The following is a 20,694-nucleotide window of genomic DNA, read 5'->3' as shown; positions in this document are numbered from 1 at the left end:
AAATTCCCCCAGATTCCCAAAATCCCCCCAAAATCCCCTCAGTTCCCCCCAAAATTCCCCCCAAAATCCCCCAAATTCCCCCAGATTCCCAAAATCCCTCCAAAATCCCCTCAGTTCCCCCCAAAATCCATCCAAAATCACCCCAAAATCCCCCCAAATTTCCCCAATTCCCCCCAAATCCCCCCAAAATCTCCCCCAAATTCCCCCAAATTCCCCCAGATTCCCAAAATCCCCCCAAAATCCCCTCAAAACCCCCCAAAATCCCCCCAAATTTCCCCAATTCCCTCCAAATTCCCCACAAATCCCCCCAAATTCCCAAAAATCCCCCAGATTTCCCCAAAATCCCCCCCAAATTCCCCAAAATCCCCCCCAAATCCCCCAAGTTTCCCCAAAAATCCCCCCAAATCCCCCCAAAATCCCCCAAATCCCCCCAAATTCCCCAAAATCTCCCCAATTTTCCCCAAATCCCCCCCAAAATCTCCTCAAATCCCCTCCAAATCCCCCCAAAATCTCCCAGATTCCTAAAATCCCCCCAAAATCCCCTCAAAACCCCCCAAAATCCCCCCCAAATCCCCCAAGTTTCCCCAAATTCCCCCCAAATCCCCCCAAAATCCCCCAAATCCCCCCAGATTTCCCCAAAATCTCCCCAATTTTCCCCAAATCCCCCCCAAAATCTCCTCAAATCCCCTCCAAATCCCCCCAAAATCCCCCCAAAATCCCCCAAATTCCCCCAGATGCCCAAAATCCCCCCAAAATCCCCTCAAAACCCCCCAAAATCCCCCCAAATTTCCCCAATTCCCTCCAAATTCCCCACAAATCCCCCCAAATTCCCAAAAATCCCCAAAATCCCCCGTTTCCCCAAATTCCCCTCAAATCCCCCCAAAATCCCCAAAAATCCCCCAAATCCCCCCAAATTTCCCCAAAATCCCCAAAAATCCCCCAGATTTCCCCAAAATTCCCCAAAATCCCCCCCAAATCCCCCAAGTTTCCCCAAAATTTCCCCCAAATCCCCCCAAAAATCCCCCAAATCCCCCCAGATTTCCCCAAAATCTCCCCAATTTTCCCCAAATCCCCCCCAAAATCTCCTCAAATCCCCTCCAAATCCCCCCAAAATCCCCCCAAATCCCCAAAAATCCCCCAAATCCCCCCAAATTTCCCCAAAATCCCCAAAAATCCCCCAGATTTCCCCAAAATTCCCCCAAAATTCCCCAAAATCCCCCCAAATTCCCCAAAATTCCCCCCAAAATCCCCCTAAAATCCCCCAAATTCCCCCAGATTCCCAAAATCCCCCCAAAATCCCCTCAAAACCCCCCAAAATCCCCCCAAATTCCCCCCAAATCCCCCCAAATTTCCCCAAAATCTCCCCAATTTTCCCCAAATCCCCCCCAAAATCTCCTCAAATCCCCTCCAAATCCCCCCAAAATCCCCCCAAATCCCCAAAAATCCCCCAAATCCCCCCAAATTTCCCCAAAATCCCCAAAAATCCCCCAGATTTCCCCAAAATCCCCCCCCAAATCCCCCAAAATCCCCCCCAAATCCCCCAAAATCCCCCCAAATTCCCCAAATCCCCCCAAAATCCCCTCAGTTCCCCCCAAAATCCCCTCAAATCACCCCAAAATCCCCCCAAATTTCCCCAATTCCCCCCAAATTCCCCAAAAATCCCCAAAAATCCCCCAGATTTCCCCAAAATCCCCCCAAAATTCCCCCAAATCCCCCCAAATTTCCCCAAAATCTCCCCAATTTTCCCCAAATCCCCCCCAAAATCTCCTCAAATCCCCTCCAAATCCCCCCAAAATCCCCCCCAAATTCCCCCAAATTCCCCCAGATTCCCAAAATCCCCCCAAAATCCCCCCAAATCCCCCCAAAATCCCCCCAATCCCCCCAAATTCCCCAAAATCCCCCAAAATCCCCCCCAAATCCCCCCAAATCCCCCAAAATCTCCCCAATTTTCCCCAAATCCCCCCCAAAATCTCCTCAAATCCCCTCCAAATCCCCCCAAAATTCCCCCCAAAATCCCCCAAATTCCCCCAGATTCCCAAAATCCCCCCAAAATCCCCTCAAAACCCCCCAAAATCCCCCCAAATTTCCCCAATTCCCCCCAAATTCCCCAAAAATCCCCAAAAATCCCCCAGATTTCCCCAAAATCCCCCCCAAATTCCCCAAAATTCCCCAAAATTCCCCAAAATGCCCCCCAAAATCCCCCTAAAATCCCCCAAATCCCCCCAGATTTCCCCAAAATCTCCTCAAATCCCCTCCAAATCCCCTCCAAATCCCCCCAAAATTCCCCAAAATCCCCCCCAAAATCCCCCCCAAACCCAAACCCCCTCCCCCACCCCCCTCCAAGAAAAAACCCCTCCCCCACCCCACCCCTCCCCCACCCCTCCCCCACCCCACCCCTCCCCCACCCCCGGCCCCGCCCGGCTTAAGCCGCGTCCCCCACGCCCCAATTAAAACCAATTTGGGGATGGGGGAGGGGGGGAGGGGCCGGGTGGGGGGAGGGGTGGGGGGAGGGGTGGGGGGAGGGGCGTGTCCCCCTGCTCGGGGACAGCGCGGGGACAGCGCGGGGACGGCGCGGGGACACCGAGGCGACACCGAGGCGACACCGAGGGGACAACGGCGAGCGGAGAAGGAGCCGGGGTGGCCCCTCCCCCACCCGGCCCCCCCGAGGGGCGGCGCAGAGGTTTGGGGGGGGGGAGGGGGGGGAGGGGCGGGGGGATTGGGTGGGGGGAGGGGGGCCCCAGTTTGGCCCAGTTTGGTCCCAGTTTGGTCCCAGTTTGACCCAGTTTGGTTCTGGTTTGGTCCCAGTTTGACCCAGTTTAACCCAGTCCCAGTTTGGTCCCAGTTTGTCCCAGTTTGTCCCAGTTTGTCCCAGTTTGTCCCAGTTTGGTTCCGGTTTGGTCCCAGTTTGACCCAGTTTGGTTCTGGTTTGGTCCCAGTTTGTCCCAGTTTGACCCAATCCCAGTTTGTCCCAGTTTGGTCCCAGTTTGTCCCAGTTTAACCCAGTCCCAGTTTGACCCAGTTTGGCCCAGTTTGGTTCCGGTTTGGTCCCAGCTTGGTCCCAGTTTGACCCAATCCCAGTTTGTCCCAGTTTGGTCCCAGTTTGTCCCAGTTTGGGCCCAGTTTGACCCAGTTTGGTTCTGGTTTGGTCCCAGTTTGTCCCAGTTTGGTCCCAGTTTGTCCCAGTTTGTCCCAGTTTAACCCAGTCCCAGTTTGGTCCCAGTTTGTCCCAGTTTGTCCCGGTTTGGTCCCAGTTTGGTTCCGGTTTGTCCCAGTTTGACCCAGTTTGACCCAGTTTGACCCTGTCCCAGTTTGTCCCAGTTTGGTCCCAGTTTGGTCCCAGTTTGGTCCCAGTTTGTCCCAGTTTGACCCAGTTTGTCCCAGTTTGACCCAGTTTGTCCCAGTTTGACCCTGTCCCAGTTTGGCCCCAGTTTGGCCCCAGTTCCTGGGTTCTTGCTGTCCCAGTTTCTCCCAGTTTGTCCCAGTTTGCCCCAGTCCCAGTTTGATCCCATCCCAGTTTGGCCCAGTCCCAGTTTAACCCAGTCCCAGTTTGTCCCAGTCTGACCCTGTCCCAGTTTGCCCCAGTTCCTGGGTTCTTCGTGTCCCAGTTTGGCTCAGTTCCCAATTTGATCCTGTCCCAGTTTGGCCCCAGTCCCAGTTTGACCCTGGCCCAGTTTGGCCCAGTTTGTCCCAGTCCCAGTTTGACCCTGTCCCAGTTTGACCCTGTCCCAGTTTGTCCCAGTTTGGCCCCAGTTTGTCCCAGTTTAACCCAGTCCCAGTTTGTCCCAGTTTGGCCCCAGTCCCAGTTTGGCCCAGTTTGATCCCGTCCCAGTTTGGTCCCAGTTTGTCCCAGTTTAACCCAGTCCCAGTTTGGCCCCAGTCCCAGTTTGGCTCAGTTCCCAGTCTGATCCTGTCCCAGTTCGTCCCAGTTTCTCCCAGTTTGCCCCAGTTTAACCCTATCCCAGTTTGGCCCCAGTTCCCAGTTTGGCCCCTGTCCCAGTTTAGCCCTGTCCCAGTTTGATCCCGTCCCAGTTTGTCCCAGTTCCCAGTATAAATCTCTCCCAGTTTCTCCCAGTTTGCCCCAGTTTAACCCAGTCCCAGTTTGGTCCAGTTTGCCCCAGTCCCAGTTTAACCCTGTTCCAGTTTGACCCTGTCCCAGTTTGTCCCAGTTTGCCCCAGTCCCAGTTTGGCCCAGTCCCAGTTTGGCCCCAGTTCCTGGGTTCTTCGTGTCCCAGTTTGGCCCCAGTCCCAGTTTGATCCCGTCCCAGTTTGGCCCAGTTCCCAGTATAAATCTCTCCCAGTTTCTCCCAGTTTGCCCCAGTTTAACCCAGTCCCAGTTTGTCCCAGTTTAACCCTGTCCCAGTTTGGCCCCAGTTCCCAGTTTGGCCCCTGTCCCAGTTTAACCCTGTCCCAGTTTGATCCCGTCCCAGTTCGGCCCAGTTCCCAGTATAAATCTCTCCCAGTTTCTCCCAGTTTGTCCCAGTTTGGCCCCAGTTTGGCCCAGTCCCAGTTTAACCCAGTCCCAGTTTGTCCCAGTCTGATCCTGTCCCAGTTTGGCCCCAGTTCCTGGGTTCTTCCTGTCCCAGTTTGGCTCAGTTCCCAGTTTGATCCTGTCCCAGTTTGCCCCAGTTTGTCCCAGTTTAACCCTGTCCCAGTTTGTCCCAGTTTGACCCAGTCCCAGTTTGGCCCAGTTCCCAGTATAAATCTCTCCCAGTTTCTCCCAGTTTGTCCCAGTATGAACCTGCCCCAGTTTGTCCCAGTTTGTCCCAGTTTGACCCAGTCCCAGTTTGGTCCCAGTTCCTGGGTTCTTCGTGTCCCAGTTTGTCCCAGTTTGACCCTGTCCCAGTTTGGCCCCAGTCCCAGTCTGATCCTGTCCCAGTTTGTCCCAGTTTGTCCCAGTTTGGCCCCAGTTTGGCCCAGTTTGTCCCAGTCCCAGTTTGGCCCCAGTTCCTGGGTTCTTCCTCTCCCAGTTTGTCCCAGTTTAACCCTATCCCAGTTTGGCCCCAGTTCCCAGTTTGGCCCCTGTCCCAGTTTAACCCTGTCACAGTTTGATCCCATCCCAGTTTGGCCCAGTTTGATCCCATCCCAGTTTGGCCCAGTTTGATCCCATCCCAGTTTGGCCCAGTTTGATCCCATCCCAGTTTGGCCCAGTTTGATCCCATCCCAGTTTGGCCCAGTTTGATCCCGTCCCAGTTTGGCCCAGTTCCCAGTATAAATCTCTCCCAGTTTCTCCCAGTTTGCCCCAGTTTAACCCAGTCCCAGTTTGGCCCCAGTCCCAGTTTGGCTCAGTTCCCAGTCTGATCCTGTCCCAGTTCGTCCCAGTTTATCCCAGTTTGTCCCAGTTTAACCCTATCCCAGTTTGGCCCCAGTCCCAGTTTGACCCTGTCCCAGTTTGGCCCCAGTTCCTGGGTTCTTCCCGTCCCAGTTTGGCCCAGTTTGGCCCAGTTTGATCCCGTCCCAGTTTGGCCCAGTTCCCAGTATAAATCTCTCCCAGTTTCTCCCAGTTTGTCCCAGTTTAACCCAGTACCAGTTTGTCCCAGTTTGTCCCAGTCCCAGTTTGGCCCCAGTTCCCAGTATAAATCTGTCCCAGTTTATCCCAGTTTGTCCCAGTTTAACCCAGTCCCAGTTTGACACCAGTTTCCAGTTTGACCCTGTCCCAGTTTGGCCCCTGTCCCAGTTTGGCCCAGTTTGGTCCCAGTTGGTCCCAGTTGGTCCCAGTTTGGCCCAGTTTGGCCCAGTTCCCAGGGTTGCCCTCTCCCAGTTCATCCCAGTTCATCCCAGTTGGGCCCAGTTCATCCCAGTTCATCCCAGTTCCGGTTCCCACGGGAAAGGGGCGGGGCCAACTTCGGGTGGGCGGGGCCTGAGCCCAAACTGGGAACCCCAAACTGGGAACCCAAACTGGGACCCCAAACTGGGACCCCAACCCCAAACTGGGAACCCCAAACTGGGAACCCAAACTGGGAACCCCAACCCCAAACTGGGAACCCAAACTGGGAACCCAAACTGGGAACCCCAAACTGGGACCCCAAACTGGGACCCCAAACTGGGACCCCAAACTGGGAACCCCAAACTGGGAACCCAAACTGGGAACCCAAACTGGGACCCCAAACTGGGAACCCCAAACTGGGAACCCCAAACTGGGAACCCAAACTGGGAACTTTGGCCCCAAACTGGGACCCCAACCCCAAACTGGGAACCCCAAACTGGGAACTTTAGCCCCAAACTGGGACCCCAAACTGGGACCCCAACCCCAAACTGGGAACCCAAACTGGGAACTTTGACCCCAAACTGGGACCCCAAACTGGGACCCGAATCCCAAACTGGGAACCCAAACTGGGAACCCAAACTGGGAACCCCAAACTGGGAACCCCAAACTGGGAACCCAATCCCAAACTGGGACCCGAACCCCAAACTGGGAACCCAAACTGGGAACCCCAACCCCAAACTGGGAACCCAAACTGGGAACCCCAACCCCAAACTGGGAACCCCAACCCCAAACTGGGACCCCAAACTGGGAACCCAAACTGGGAACCCAACCCCAAACTGGGACCCCAAACTGGGACCCCAATCCCAAACTGGGAACCCAACCCCAAACTGGGAACCCCAAACTGGGAACCCAAACTGGGAACCCAAATCCCAAACTGGGAACCCCAACCCCAAACTGGGCCCCGCCCCCTTTTCCCAGGCCCCGCCCCCTTTTCCCAGGCCCCGCCCCCTTTCCCTTCCCCCCCCCCGCGGGGTCCCCGGAGGTCACCGAGCCCGGGGTGGGGGAGGGGCGGGGCGGGGCCCGCTAATTGGGGCCGCTAATTAAGGCCAATTAACGCCCTCGTTAATGAGCCCGAACTGCCGGGGCGGGTTGGGCCTGATGACGTCATCGGGGGGGGGGAAGGGCGGGGGGGGGATGGGGGAGGGGGGAGGGGAAGCGAAAATTCCCAGAAATGACCCAGAAATGACCCAAAAATGACCCAAAAATGACCCAAAAATGACCCAAAAATTCCTGGAATTGACCCCAAAATTCGCCCAAAATTTCCAGAACTGACCCCAAAATTCCTAAAAAATTCCCCTCCAAAAATCCCAAAATTCCCCCAAAAAATCCCCAAAAAAATCCCCCAAAAATCCCCCAAAAAATCCCCAAAAAATAAAAAAAAAATAAAAAAAAAATCCCCAAAAAATCCCAAAATTCCCCAAAAAAACCCCCCAAAAAAGTCCCAAAAAAATCCCCCAAAATCCCAAAAAAATCCCAAAAAAATCCCAAAAAATCCCAAAAAAGTTCCCCCAAAATCCCCCGAAAAATCCCAAAAAATCCCCCAAAAAATCCCAAAAATTCCAAAAAAAATCCCCCCAAAATCCCAAAAAAATCCAAAAAAATCCCAAAAAAATCCCAAAAAATTCCCAAAAAATTAAAAAAAAAATCCCAAAAAAATTCCAAAAAAATCCCCAAAAAAATCCCTAAAAATTTCAAAAAAATCCCAAAAAGTTCCCAAAAAATCCCAAAAAATTCCCCAAAAAATTCCACAAAAAATAAAAAAAAATCCCAAAAAGTCCCAAAAAAATCCCCCAAAAAATCAAAAAAAATCCCCCAATAAATCCCAAAAATCCAAAAAAAATCCCAAAAAATCCCCCAAAAAATCCAAAAAAAATAAAAAAAAAATCAAAAAAAAATCCCAAAAAATCCAAAAAAATCCAAAAAAAATCCAAAAAAAAAATCCAAAAAAATTCCAAAAAATTCCAAAAAATTCCCCAAAAAATCCCCAAAAAATCCCAAAAAATCCAAAAAAAATCCCCAAAAAATCCCAAAAAATCCAAAAAAAAATCCAAAAAAAATCCCAAAAAATCCCAAAAAATCCCCCAAAAATCCCCAAAAAATCCCAAAAAAATCCCAAAAAAATCCCCAAAAATTCCAAAAAAAATCCCAAAAAAATCCCCAAAAAATCCCCAAAAAATCCCAAAAAATCCCAAAAAATTCCAAAAAAATCCCCAAAAAATTCCCCAAAAAATCCCCAAAAAATCCCAAAAAATCCAAAAAAAATCCCCAAAAAATCCCAAAAAATCCAAAAAAAAATCCAAAAAAAATCCCAAAAAATCCCAAAAAATCCCCAAAAAATCCCCAAAAAATCCCAAAAAATCCCAAAAAAATCCCAAAAAATTCCCAAAAAAATCCCAAAAAAATCCCCAAAAAATCCCAAAAAATCCCAAAAAATTCCCAAAAAATCCCCAAAAAAATCAAAAAAAATCCAAAAAAAATCCCAAAAAATTCCCCCAAAAATCCCAAAAAAATTCCCAAAAAAATCCCAAAAAATCCCAAAAAATTCCCAAAAAATCCCAAAAAAATCCCAAAAAATTCCCGAAAAATCCCCAAAAAATCCCAAAATTCCCCCAAAATTCCCGAATTCCCCCAAATCCCCCGGAATTGAGCCCGGATTTTGTTCCCCCCCCAGAGGCGATGCGGCCGCGCCCCCGGGAGCAGCTGCTGGGGACCCTCGTCCTGCTGATGGTGACAACAGGTGGGGACAGGGACAGGTGGGGACACGAGGGGACGGGGACAGGTGGGGACAGGGGAAGGTGGGGACATGAGGGGACGGGGACAGGTGGGGACAGGGGAAGGTTCCAGAACTGGCTCTAGGTCTGGTTCTAGACTCGGTTCTAGATCGGTTCTAGACTCGGTTCTAGAGCGGTTCTAGAGCGGTTCTAGACTCGGTTCTAGACTCGGTTCTAGATCGGTTCTAGATCGGTTCTAGACTCGGTTCTAGACTCGGTTCTAGAAGGTTCTAGATCGGTTCTAGACTCGGTTCTAGACTCGGTTCTAGACTCGGTTCCAGAGCTGGTTCTGGGTTCCAGGAGAGCTTCCAGGTCCAGGTGAGGTCCCAGGAGAGGTTCCAGGTTCCTGGAGCTGTTCCTGGAGATGTTCCAGGTCCCAGGTGAGGTTCCAGGTCCCAGGTGAGGTTCAGGAGAGGTTCCAGGTCCCAGGTGAGGTCCAGGAGAGGTTCCAGGTTCCTGGAGCTGTTCCTGGAGATGTTCCGGGTTCCAGCTGAGGTTCAGGTGAGGTCCAGGTGAGATTTAGGTGAGGTTCCAGGTCCCAGGTGAGGTTCAGGAGATGTTCCAGGTTCCTGGAGAGGTTCCTGGAGATGTTTCAAGTCCCAGGTGAGGTTCAGGTGAGGTCCAGGTGAGGTTCCAGGAGATGTTCCAGGTCCCAGGTGAGGTTCAGGAGATGTTCAGGTGAGATTTAGGTGAGGTTCCAGGTCCAGGTGAGGTTCAGGAGATGTTCCAGGTTCCTGGAGAGGTTCCAGGAGATGTTTTGAAGTTCAGGAGATGTTCCAGGTTCCAGCTGAGGTTCAGGTGAGGTTCAGGTGAGGTTCCTGAAGATGTTTCAGGTCCCAGGTGAGGTTCAGGAGATGTTCTGAGGTTCAGGAGATGTTCCTGGAGCTGTTCCAGGTTCCAGGAGCTGTTCCTGGAGATGTTCCAGGTCCAGGTGAGGTTCCAGGAGATGTTTCAGGTCCCAGCTGAGGTCCCAGGAGAGGTTCCAGGTTCCAGGAGATGTTCCTGGAGATGTTCCAGGTTCCAGCTGAGGTTCCTGGAGATGTTTTGAGGTTCAGGAGATGTTCCAGGTTCCAGCTGAGGTCCAGGTGAGGTCCAGGTGAGATTTAGGTGAGGTTCCAGGTCCCAAGTGAGGTTCAGGTGAGGTTCCAGGAGATGTTTCAGGTCCCAGGTGAGGTTCAGGAGATGTTCTGAGGTTCAGGAGATGTTCCTGGAGATGTTCCAGGTTCCAGGAGATGTTCCTGGAGCTGTTCCAGGTTCCTGGAGAGGTTCCAGGAGATGTTTCAGGTCCCAGGTGAGGTCCAGGTGAGGTCCAGGTGAGATTTAGGTGAGGTTCCAGGTCCCAGGTGAGGTTCAGGAGATGTTCCAGGTTCAGGAGATGTTCCTGGAGATGTTTTGAAGTTCAGGAGATGTTCCAGGTTCCAGCTGAGGTTCAGGTGAGGTCCAGGTGAGGTTCCTGAAGATGTTTCAGGTCCCAGGTGAGGTTCAGGAGATGTTCTGAGGTTCAGGAGATGTTCCTGGAGCTGTTCCAGGTTCCTGGAGAGGTTCCTGGAGATGTTCCAGGTCCAGGTGAGGTTCAGGTGAGGTTCAGGTGAGGTTCCTGAAGATGTTTCAGGTCCCAGGTGAGGTTCAGGAGATGTTCTGAGGTTCAGGAGATGTTCCTGGAGCTGTTCCAGTTTCCAGGAGCTGTTCCTGGAGATGTTCCAGGTCCAGGTGAGGTTCAGGAGATGTTCCAGGTTCCTGGAGAGGTTCAGGTGAGGTCCAGGTGAGGTTCCAGGAGATGTTCCAGGTTCCAGCTGAGGTCCAGGTGAGGTCCAGGTGAGATTTAGGTGAGGTTCCAGGTCCCAGGTGAGGTTCAGGTGAGGTTCCTGTAGATGTTTCACGTCCCAGGTGAGGTCCAGGAGAGGTTCCAGGTTCCAGGAGCTGTTCCTGGAGATGTTCCAGGTCCAGGTGAGGTTCAGGAGATGTTCAGGTGAGATTTAGGTGAGGTTCCAGGTCCCAGGTGAGGTTCAGGAGATGTTCCAGGAGATGTTCCAGGTTCCAGATGAGGTTCCAGGTTCCAGTTGAGGTTTCAGGAGATGTTCCAGGAGATGTTCTGAGGTTCCTGGAGATGTTCCAGGTTCCAGGAGATGTTCCTGGAGATGCTCCAGGTTCAGGAGATGTTCCAGGTTCCAGATGAGGTTCCAGGTTCCAGTTGAGGTTTCAGGAGATGTTCCAGGAGATGTTCTGAGGTTCTGGAGATGTTCAGGTGAGATTTAGGTGAGGTTCCAGGTCCCAAGTGAGGTTCAGGTGAGGTTCCAGGTTCCAGTTGAGGTTTCAGGAGATGTTCCAGGAGCTGTTCCAGGTTCCAGGAGATGTTCCTGGAGATGTTTGAGGTCCCAGCTGAGGTTCTCTGTGTCTCCACAGGTGGCCAGGTGTCAGGTGACACTCGCGTGGTGGGTGGCCACGCCTGCGTGCCGCACTCCCAGCCCTGGCAGGTGACAGCTGAGGGACAGGGCAGGGACAGGAGAGGTCCAGGAGAGGTTCCAGGTTCCTGGAGAGGTTCCTGGAGATGTTCCTGGAGATGTTCCAGGTTCCAGGAGATGTTCCAGGAGATGTTCCAGGAGATGTTCCTGGAGATGTTCCAGGTTCCACATGAGGTTCCTGGAGATGTTCCAGGAGACGTTCTGAGGTTCAGGAGATGTTCCAGGAGATGTTCCATGTTCAGGAGATGTTCCTGGAGATGTTCCAGGTTCCAGATGAGGTTCCAGGAGATGTTCCAGGAGATGTTCCAGGTTCCTGGAGATGTTCCAGATGTTCCAGGTTCAGGAGATGTTCCTGGAGATGCTCCAGGTCCCAGCTGAGGTTCTCTGTGTCTCCACAGGTGGCCAGGTGTCAGGTGACACTCGCGTGGTGGGTGGCCACGCCTGCGTGCCGCACTCCCAGCCCTGGCAGGTGACAGCTGAGGGACAGGGCAGGGACAGGAGAGGTCCAGGAGATGTTCCAGGAGAGGTTCCTGGAGATGTTCCTGGAGATGTTCCAGGTTCCAGGAGATGTTCCTGGAGATGTTCCTGGAGATGTTCCAGGTTCCAGGAGATGTTCCTGGAGATGTTCCTGGAGATGTTCCAGGTTCCAGGAGATGTTCCAGGTTCCAGGAGATGTTCCAGGTTCCAGATGAGGTTCAGGAGAGGTTCCTGGAGACGTTCTGAGGTCCAGGAGATGTTCCTGGAGATGTTCCAGGTTCCACATGAGGTTCCTGGAGATGTTCCGGGAGACGTTCTGAGGTTCAGGAGATGTTCCTGGAGATGTTCCAGGTTCCAGATGAGGTTCCAGGAGATGTTCCAGGTTCCAGATGAGGTTCAGGAGATGTTCCAGGAGATGTTCCAGGTCCCAGGAGATGATCCAGGTTCCAGGAGATGTTCCTGGAGATGTTCTGAGGTTCTGGAGATGTTCCAGGTTCAGGAGATGTTCCTGGAGATGTTCCAGGTTCAGGAGATGTTCCTGGAGATGTTCCAGGTTTCAGTTGAGGTTCAGGAGATGTTCCAGGAGATGTTCTGAGGTTCTGGAGATGTTCCAGGATCAGGAGATGTTCCTGGAGCTGTTCCAGGTTCAGGAGATGTTCCATGTTCTCTGTGTCTCCACAGGTGGCCAGGTGTCAGGTGACACTCGCGTGGTGGGTGGCCACGCCTGCGTGCCGCACTCCCAGCCCTGGCAGGTGACAGCTGAGGGACAGGGCAGGGACAGGAGAGGTCCAGGAGAGGTTCCAGGTTCCTGGAGAGGTTCCTGGAGATGTTCCAGGTTCCAGATGAGGTCCCAGGAGATGTTCCAGGTTCCAGGAGATGTTCCAGGAGAGGTTCCAGGAGATGTTCCAGGTTCCTGGAGATGTTCCAGGAGATGATCCAGGTTCCAGGAGAGGTTCCAGGAGATGTTCCAGGTTCCTGGAGATGTTCCAGGAGATGTTCCAGGTTCCAGGAGATGTTCCAGGAGAGGTTCCAGGAGATGTTCCAGGTTCCTGGAGATGTTCCAGGAGATGATCCAGGTTCCAGGAGATGTTCCAGGAGAGGTTCCAGGTTCCTGGAGATGTTCCTGGAGATGTTCCAGGTTCCAGGAGATGTTCCAGGAGAGGTTCCAGGTTTCAGTTGAGGTTCAGGAGATGTTCCAGGAGATGTTCTGAGGTTCCTGGAGATGTTCCAGGAGAGGTTCCAGGTTCCTGGAGATGTTCCAGGAGAAGTTCCAGGTTCCTGGAGATGTTCCAGGTTCCAGGAGATGTTCCAGGTTCCAGTTGAGGTTCCTGGAGCTGTTCCAGGAGATGTTCTGAGGTCCAGGAGATGTTCCTGGAGATGTTCCAGGTTCCAGCTGAGGTTCCTGGAGATGTTCCTGGAGACGTTCTGAGGTTCAGGAGATGTTCCAGGAGATGTTCTGAGGTTCCTGGAGATGTTCCAGGAGATGTTCTGAGGTTCCTGGAGATGTTCCAGGAGATGTTCCAGGATCAGGAGATGTTCCATGTTCTCTGTGTCTCCACAGGTGGCCAGGTGTCAGGTGACACTCGCGTGGTGGGTGGCCACGCCTGCGTGCCGCACTCCCAGCCCTGGCAGGTGACAGCTGAGAGACAGGGCAGGGACAGGAGAGGTCCAGGAGATGTTCCAGGTTCCTGGAGATGTTCCTGGAGCTGTTCCAGGAGATGTTCTGAGGTCCAGGAGAGGTCCAGGAGATGTTCCAGGTTTCAGTTGAGGTTCAGGAGATGTTCCAGGTTCCTGGAGAGGTTCCAGGTTCCAGATGAAGTTCCTGGAGATGTTCCAGGAGATGTTCTGAGGTTCTGGAGATGTTCCAGGTTCCAGGAGATGTTCCTGGAGATGTTCCAGGAGACGTTCTGAGGTTCCAGGAGATGTTCCATGTTCTCTGTGTCTCCACAGGTGGCCAGGTGTCAGGTGACACTCGCGTGGTGGGTGGCCACGCCTGCGTGCCGCACTCCCAGCCCTGGCAGGTGGCCGTGCTGGACATGTACAAACTCTACTGCGGGGGGGTCCTGGTGGCACCGCGCTGGGTGGTGACGGCGGCGCACTGCACCACACCTGGGTGAGGACACCTGGAGATACCTGGGGACACCTGGGGGGACATGGGGACACCTGGGGACACCTTGGTAAGGACACTTGGAGATACCTGGGGGGACACCTGGGGACATCTGGGGACACCTGGGGACCCCTGGAGACACCTGGATAAGGACACCTGGGGACACCTGGAGATACCTGCGGGGACATGGGGGGACATGGGGACACCTGGAGACACCTGGATAAGGACACCTGGAGATACCTGGGGGGACACCTGGGGACATCTGGGGACACCTGGGGACACCTGGGACACCTGGAGATACCTGGGGGGACACCTGGGGACATCTGGGGACACCTGGGTAAGGACACCTGTGACACCTGGGGGGACATGGGGACACCTGGGGACACCTGGGGACATCTGGAGACACCTGGGGACACCTGGGGACATCTGGGGACACCTGGGGGGACATGGGGACACCTGGGTAAGGACACCTGGGTAAGGACACCTGGGACACCTGGGGACATCTGGGGACACCTGGGGGGACACCTGGGGGGACATGGGGACACCTGGGTAAGGACACCTGGGTAAGGACACCTGGGACACCTGGGGGGACATGGGGACACCTGGAGATACCTGGGGACACCTGGATACACCTGGAGATACACCTGGGGGGACATGGGAACACCTGGGGACACCTGGACACACCTGGGGACACCTGGAGACATCTGGGGAACACCTGAGGACACCTGGGGAACATCTGGGGACACCTGGAGACACACCTGGACACACCTGGAGATACACCTGGGGACACCTGGGGACACCTGGAGATACACCTGGGGACACCTGGGGGACACACCTGGGGACACACAGGCCCCACCCCTGTCCCACCCCTCCCTCTGTTCCCTCAGGTGTCCCCCACATTCCCTCAGATGTCCCTTAGATGTTCCTCAGGTCCCTCAGATGTTCCTCAGGTGTCCCCCAGGTGTCCCCCAGGTGTTCCTCAGGTCCTTCAGGTCCCTCAGATGTTCCTCAGGTCCCTCAGGTGTTCCTCAGGTCCTTCAGGTCCCTCAGGTGTCCCTCAGTTGTCCCTCAGGTCCCTCAGATGTTCCTCAGATGTTCCTCAGGTCCCTCAGGTCCCTCAGGTGTCCCTCAGGTCCCTCAGGTGTCCCTCAGGTCCCTCAGATGTTCCTCAGATGTTCCTCAGATGTTCCTCAGATGTTCCTCAGATGTTCCTCAGATGTTCCTCAGGTGTCCCTCAGGTCCCTCAGGTGTTCCTCAGATGTTCCTCAGATGTTCCTCAGATGTTCCTCAGATGTTCCTCAGGTCCCTCAGGTGTTCCTCAGGTCCCTCAGATGTTCCTCAGATGTTCCTCAGATGTTCCTCAGATGTCCCTCAGGTCCCTCAGATGTTCCTCAGATGTTCCTCAGGTGTTCCTCAGATGTTCCTCAGCTCCCCCAGGTGTCCCTCACCTGTCCCCTCCCCTCCTCAGCGTCACCACGGTGGCCCTGGGCAAGCACCTCCTGTACGGGCGCGAGGCCGGCGACGAGCGGCGCATGGTGGCCCGCATGGTGGCCCACCCGGGCTACGACCCCACCACCAAGGACAACGACATCATGCTCCTCAAGCTCCTGACCCCGGCCACCATCTCGGACCGCGTCCGGCCCATCCCGGTGGCCTCCTGCCTGCCCCGGGCCGGCACCTCCTGCCTGACGTCGGGATGGGGGGCCACCACCTCCCCTGAAGGTAGCGGAGGGGGTGGTGGGGCGGTCAGGTCATCTGGTGGTCATCTGGTGGTGGTTTCATGGTCAGTTGGGTCTTCTGGTGGTGGTTTCATGGTCAGTTGGGTCTTCTGGTGGTCAATTGGGTCTTCTGGTGGTCATCTGGTGGTCGTTTCGTGGTCAGTTGGGTCTTCTGGTGGTTGTTTCGTGGTCAGTTGGGTCTTCTGGTGGTCATCTGGTGGTGGTTTCATGGTCAGTTGGGTCTTCTGGTGGTCAGTTGGGTCATCTCGAGGTCATCTCGTGGTCGTTTCATGGTCAGTTGGGTCTTCTGGGGGTCAGTTGGGTCTTCTGGTGGTCATCTGGTGGTGGTTTCATGGTCAGTTGGGTCTTCTGGTGGTGGTTTCATGGTCAGTTGGGTCTTCTGGTGGTGGTTTCATGGTCAGTTGGGTCTTCTGGTGGTCAATTGGGTCTTCTGGTGGTCATCTGGTGGTCATTTTGTGGTCAGTTGGGTCTTCTGGTGGTCAGCTGGGTCTTCTGGTGGTCATCTGGTGGTGGTTTCATGGTCAGTTGGGTCTTCTGGTGGTCGTTTCATGGTCACTTGGGTCTTTTGGGGGTCAGTTGGGTCTTCTGGTGGTCAGTTGGGTCTTCTGGTGGTCATCTGGTGGTGGTTTCATGGTCAGTTGGGTCTCCTGGGGGTCATTTCGTGGTCAGTTGGGTCTTCTGGTGGTGGTTGGTGGTTTCATGGTCAGTTGGGTCTCCTGGTGGTCATTTTGTGGTCACTTGGGTCTTCTGGTGGTCAGTTGGGTCTTCTGGTGGTCATCTGGTGGTGGTTTCATGGTCAGTTGGGTCATCTCCTGGTCAGTTGGGTCTTCAGGTGGTCAGTTGGGTCATCTTGTGGTCAGTTGGGTCATCTTGTGGTCAGTTGGGTCTTCTGGTGGTCATCTGGTGGTCATTTCCTGGTCAGTTGGGTCTCCTGGGGGTCGTTTCCTGGTCAGTTGGGTCTTCTGGGGGTCAGCTGGGTCTTCTGGTGGTCATCTGGTGGTCGTCTCATGGTCAGTTGGGTCATCTCATGGTCAGTTGGGTCATCTTGTGGTCAGTTGGGTCTTCTGGTGGTCACCTGGGCCACCTCTCATGGTCACTTTGGACCTCTGGTGGTTACCTGGGTGTCCTGCTGGTCACTCCAGTGGTCATTCAGTGGTCACTGTGGTGGTCCCAACGTTCTCAGTGGTCACTGTGGTGGTTCCAGTGGTCACTGTGGTCACTCTGGTGGTCACTGTGGTGGTCACTCTGGTGGTCCCAATGTTCTCAGTGGTCCCTGTGGTCACTCTGGTCACTGTGGTGGACACTGTGGTCACTGTGGTGGTCACTCTGGTCACTCTGGTCACTGTGGTGGTCCCAGTGGTCACTCTGGTCACTCTGTGTCCGCAGTGACGTACCCCGAGGTCCTGCAGTGCGTCAATGTCACTCTGGTCACTGTGATGGTCCTAATGTTCTCAGTGGTCCCTGTGGTGGTCCCAGTGGTCACTCTGGTCACTCTGGTGGTCACTCTGGTCACTCTGGTCACTCTGTGTCCACAGTGACGTACCCCGAGGTCCTGCAGTGCGTCAATGTCACTGTGGTCACTGTGGTGGTCACTGTGGTCACTGTGGTCACTGTGGTGGTCACTCTGGTGGTCACTGTGGTGGTCCCAATGTTCTCAGTGGTCACTGTGGTGGTCCCAGTGGTCACTCTGGTCACTCTGGTGGTCACTCAGTGGTCACTCTGTGTCCGCAGTGACGTACCCCGAGGTCCTGCAGTGCGTCAACGTCACTGTGGTCACTGTGGTCACTGTGGTGGTCACTGTGATGGTCCCAATGTTCTCAGTGGTCCCTGTGGTGGTTCCAGTGGTCACTGTGGTCACTCTGGTGGTCACTGTGGTGATCCCAGTGGTCACTCTGGTCACTCTGGTCACTCTGGTCACTCTGGTGGTCACTGTGGTCACTCAGTGGTCACTCTGTGTCCGCAGTGACGTACCCCGAGGTCCTGCAGTGCGTCAATGTCACTGTGGTCACTGTGGTGGTCACTGTGGTGGTCACTGTGGTCCCAGTGGTCACTGTGGTCACTGTGGTGGTCACTCTGGTCACTGTGGTCACTGTGGTCACTGTGGTGGTCCCAGTGGTCACTCTGGTGGTCACTCAGTGGTCACTCTGTGTCCGCAGTGACGTACCCCGAGGTCCTGCAGTGCGTCAATGTCACTGTGGTCACTGTGGTCACTGTGGTGGTCACTGTGGTGGTCACTGTGGTCCCAGTGGTCACTCTGGTCACTCAGTGGTCACTCTGTGTCCGCAGTGACGTACCCCGAGGTCCTGCAGTGCGTCAATGTCACTGTGGTCACTGTGATGGTCCCAATGTTCTCAGTGGTCCCTGTGGTGGTCCCAGTGGTCACTCTGGTCACTCTGGTGGTCACTGTGGTCACTCAGTGGTCACTCTGTGTCCGCAGTGACGTACCCCGAGGTCCTGCAGTGCGTCAATGTCACGCTCTTCTCGCCGGCCGAGTGTCGCCGTTTCTACCCCGGCTCCATCACGGACAACATGATCTGCGCCGGGAACGTGCGAGGGGGCATGGACTCGTGTCAGGTACCTGGGGACACCTGGGGACACCTGGGGACACCTGGGGACACCTGGGGACACCTGGGGACAGCTGGGGACACCTGGGGACACCTGGAGATACACCTGGGGACACCTGGGGACACCTGGAGATACACCTGGGGACACCTGGGGACACCTGGAGATACACCTGGGGACAGCTGGGGACAGCTGGGGACACCTGGGGACACCTGGGGACACCTGGAGACACCTGGAGATACACCTGGGGACACCTGGGGACACCTGGGGACACTCATCCCGCCAAGAGTTTGGTTGACCCAACCCCATGGAGATCCACCATGAGTTTGACCACCCCACCATGAGTTTCACCAACCCCATGGAGATCCATCAAGGGTTTCACCAACCCATGGAGATCCACCAAGGGTTTGGTTGGCACCAACCCATGGAGATCCACCAAGGGTTTGACCAACTCATGGAGATCCACCATGAGTTTCACCAACCCCATGGAGATCCACCAAGGGTTTGACCAACCCATGGAGATCCACCAAGGGTTTCACCAACCCATGGAGATCCACCATGAGTTTGACCAACCCAATGAGGTCTTGGTTGACCCAAACCCCCTGGAGATCCACCACGAGTTTCACCAACCCATGGAGGTTACTCAACCCCATGGAGATCCACCATGAGTTTGGCCAACCCATGGAGGTCTTGGTTGACCCAAACCCCCTGGAGATCCACCAAGGGTTTGAGCAACCTCATGGAGATCCATCAAGGGTTCCACCAACCCCATGGAGATCCACCATGAGTTTGGCCAACCCAATGAGGTCTTGGTTGACCCAAACCCCTGGAGATCCACCACGAGTTTCACCAACCCAATGAGGTCACTCAACCCCATGGAGATCCACCAAGGGTTTCACCAATCCATGGAGATCCACCAAGGGTTTGGTTGACACCAACCCATGGAGATCCACCAAGGGTTTGGCCAACCCATGGAGGTCTTGGTTGACCCAGACCCCCTGGAGATCCACCATGAGTTTGACCACCCCACCATGAGTTTCACCAACCCCATGGAGATCCATCAAGGGTTTCACCAACCCATGGAGATCCACCAAGGGTTTGGCCAACCCATGGAGATCCACCAAGGGTTTGGTTGGCACCAACCCATGGAAGTCCACTGTGAGTTTCACCAACCCCATGGAGATCCACCAAGGGTTTGACCAACCCAGTGAGATCCACCAAGGGTTTCACCAACCCAACGAGGGCTTGGTTGACCCAACCCATGGAGGTCCCTCAACAGCTCTAGATCCACCAAGGGTTTGGTTGACACCAACCCATGGAGATCCACCAAGGGTTTGACCAACCCATGGAGGTCTTGGTTGACCCAAACCCCCTGGAGATCCACCAAGGGTTTGACCAACCTCATGGAGATCCACCAAGGGTTTCACCAACCCAACGAGGGCTTGGTTGACCCAACCTATGGAGGTCACCAAACCCCTGGAGATCCACCAAGGGTTTGACCAACTCATGGAGATCCACCATGAGTTTGGCCAACCCATGGAGGTCTTGGTTGACCCAGACCCCTTGGAGATCCGCCAAGGGTTTGAGCAACCTCATGGAGATCCATCAAGGGTTCCACCAACCCCATGGAGATCCACCATGAGTTTGGCCAACCCATGGAGGTCTTGGTTGACCCAAACCCCCTGGAGATCCACCAAGGGTTTGACCAACCCCACATCTCCACCATCTCCAGGGCGATTCCGGCGGCCCCCTGGTGTGCGACGGGAACCTCCAGGGCATTGTCTCCTGGGGGATGGAGCGTTGTGGACAACCCCGGCGTCCCGGCGTCTACACCAAGGTGTGTCGCTACGCCCGCTGGATCCAGGAGACCATGGAGGACACCTGAGGAGGTCCCGGCCGCCTCCAGGAGAAGGTGGAGAACATCTGAGGAGGTCCCAGCCGCCTCCAGGAGAAGGTGGAGAACATCTGAGGAGGTCCCGGCCGCCTCCAGGAGAAGGTGGAGAACGTCTGAGGAGGTTCCACCATCTCCAGGAGAAGGTGGAGAACGTCTGAGGAGGTTCCAACCATCTCCAGGAGAAGGTGGAGAACGTCTGAGGAGGTTCCACCATCTCCAGGAGAAGGTGGAGAACGTCTGAGGAGGTTCCAACCATCTCCAGGAGAAGGTGGAGAACATCTGAGGAGGTTCCAACCATCTCCAGGAGAAGGTGGAGAACGTCTGAGGAGGTTCCAACCATCTCCAGGAGAACGTCTGAGGAGGTTCCACCATCTCCAGGAGAACGTCTGAGGAGGTTCCACCATCTCCAGAACATCTGAGGAGGTTCCACCATCTCCAGGAGAAGGTGGAGAACGTCTGAGGAGGTTCCAACCATCTCCAGAACATCTGAGGAGGTTCCAACCATCTCCAGGAGAAGGTGGAGAACGTCTGAGGAGGTTCCACCATCTCCAGGAGAAGGTGGAGAACGTCTGAGGAGGTTCCACCATCTCCAGGAGAACGTCTGAGGAGGTTCCACCATCTCCAGAACATCTGAGGAGGTTCCACCATCTCCAGGAGAACGTCTGAGGTCCCACCAGCTCCAGGAGAAGACCTGAGGAGGTCCCGGCTTGGTGTCGGGGGCATTAAAGGGTTTTTTTTCTGGAACGTTCCGTGGTTTTTTTGGGGTTTTTTTTTTGGGGTGGAAAGGGTTAAAAACGGGGGGGTTTTGGTGTTGTTTTTTTTTTTTTAATATAAATTTTATATCGTGATATAAAAAAAAAAATTAAAGGTTTTGGGGAGGCCCCAAAATTCCACAAAATTCGCCCCAAAATTCACCAA

General features: G+C 54.4%; 1 protein-coding gene across 2 annotated transcripts; it reads left to right on the top strand.

Moving 5' to 3' along the window:
• The first annotated feature begins 2,545 nt into the window (after nucleotides 1-2,545).
• LOC111943665 (kallikrein-14-like) lies at nucleotides 2,546-20,520 on the top strand. 2 transcript variants are annotated; one of them, XM_086864935.1, is made up of 6 exons: nucleotides 2,566-2,680; nucleotides 8,436-8,501; nucleotides 13,425-13,587; nucleotides 15,050-15,303; nucleotides 17,758-17,894; nucleotides 19,615-20,520. In XM_086864935.1, exons 2-6 carry the CDS (start codon nucleotides 8,441-8,443, stop codon nucleotides 19,765-19,767), a joined length of 768 nt encoding a protein of 255 aa, XP_086721061.1. In that variant the 5' UTR covers nucleotides 2,566-2,680; nucleotides 8,436-8,440; the 3' UTR covers nucleotides 19,768-20,520. The 2 variants fall into 2 exon arrangements, with proteins under 2 accessions (XP_086721060.1, XP_086721061.1); XM_086864934.1 differs by lacking the exons at nucleotides 17,758-17,894; nucleotides 19,615-20,520 and adding an exon at nucleotides 16,707-16,858 and having other exon boundaries at nucleotides 2,546-2,680.
• The last annotated feature ends 174 nt before the right edge of the window (nucleotides 20,521-20,694 follow it).

Source organism: Cyanistes caeruleus, chromosome 28 (genome assembly GCF_971803275.1).
Source record: "Cyanistes caeruleus chromosome 28, bCyaCae1.hap1.1, whole genome shotgun sequence".
NCBI lineage: Eukaryota > Metazoa > Chordata > Aves > Passeriformes > Paridae > Cyanistes > Cyanistes caeruleus.
Note: the sequence above shows the minus strand (reverse complement) of the source record. Positions and strands in the feature narration are given on the sequence as shown.

What these genes read in the sequence shown, in the direction of transcription:
- LOC111943665 (XM_086864935.1), top strand. Translation starts at nt 8,441, where the DNA reads ATGCGGCCGCGCCCCCGGGAGCAGCTGCTGGGGACCCTCGTCCTGCTG. An exon ending in GGCCACCACCTCCCCTGAAG is followed by an intron (nt 15,304 to 17,757) that starts GTAGCGGAGGGG and finishes CTGTGTCCGCAG; the next exon opens with TGACGTACCCCGAGGTCCTG. An exon ending in GGGGCATGGACTCGTGTCAG is followed by an intron (nt 17,895 to 19,614) that starts GTACCTGGGGAC and finishes CACCATCTCCAG; the next exon opens with GGCGATTCCGGCGGCCCCCT.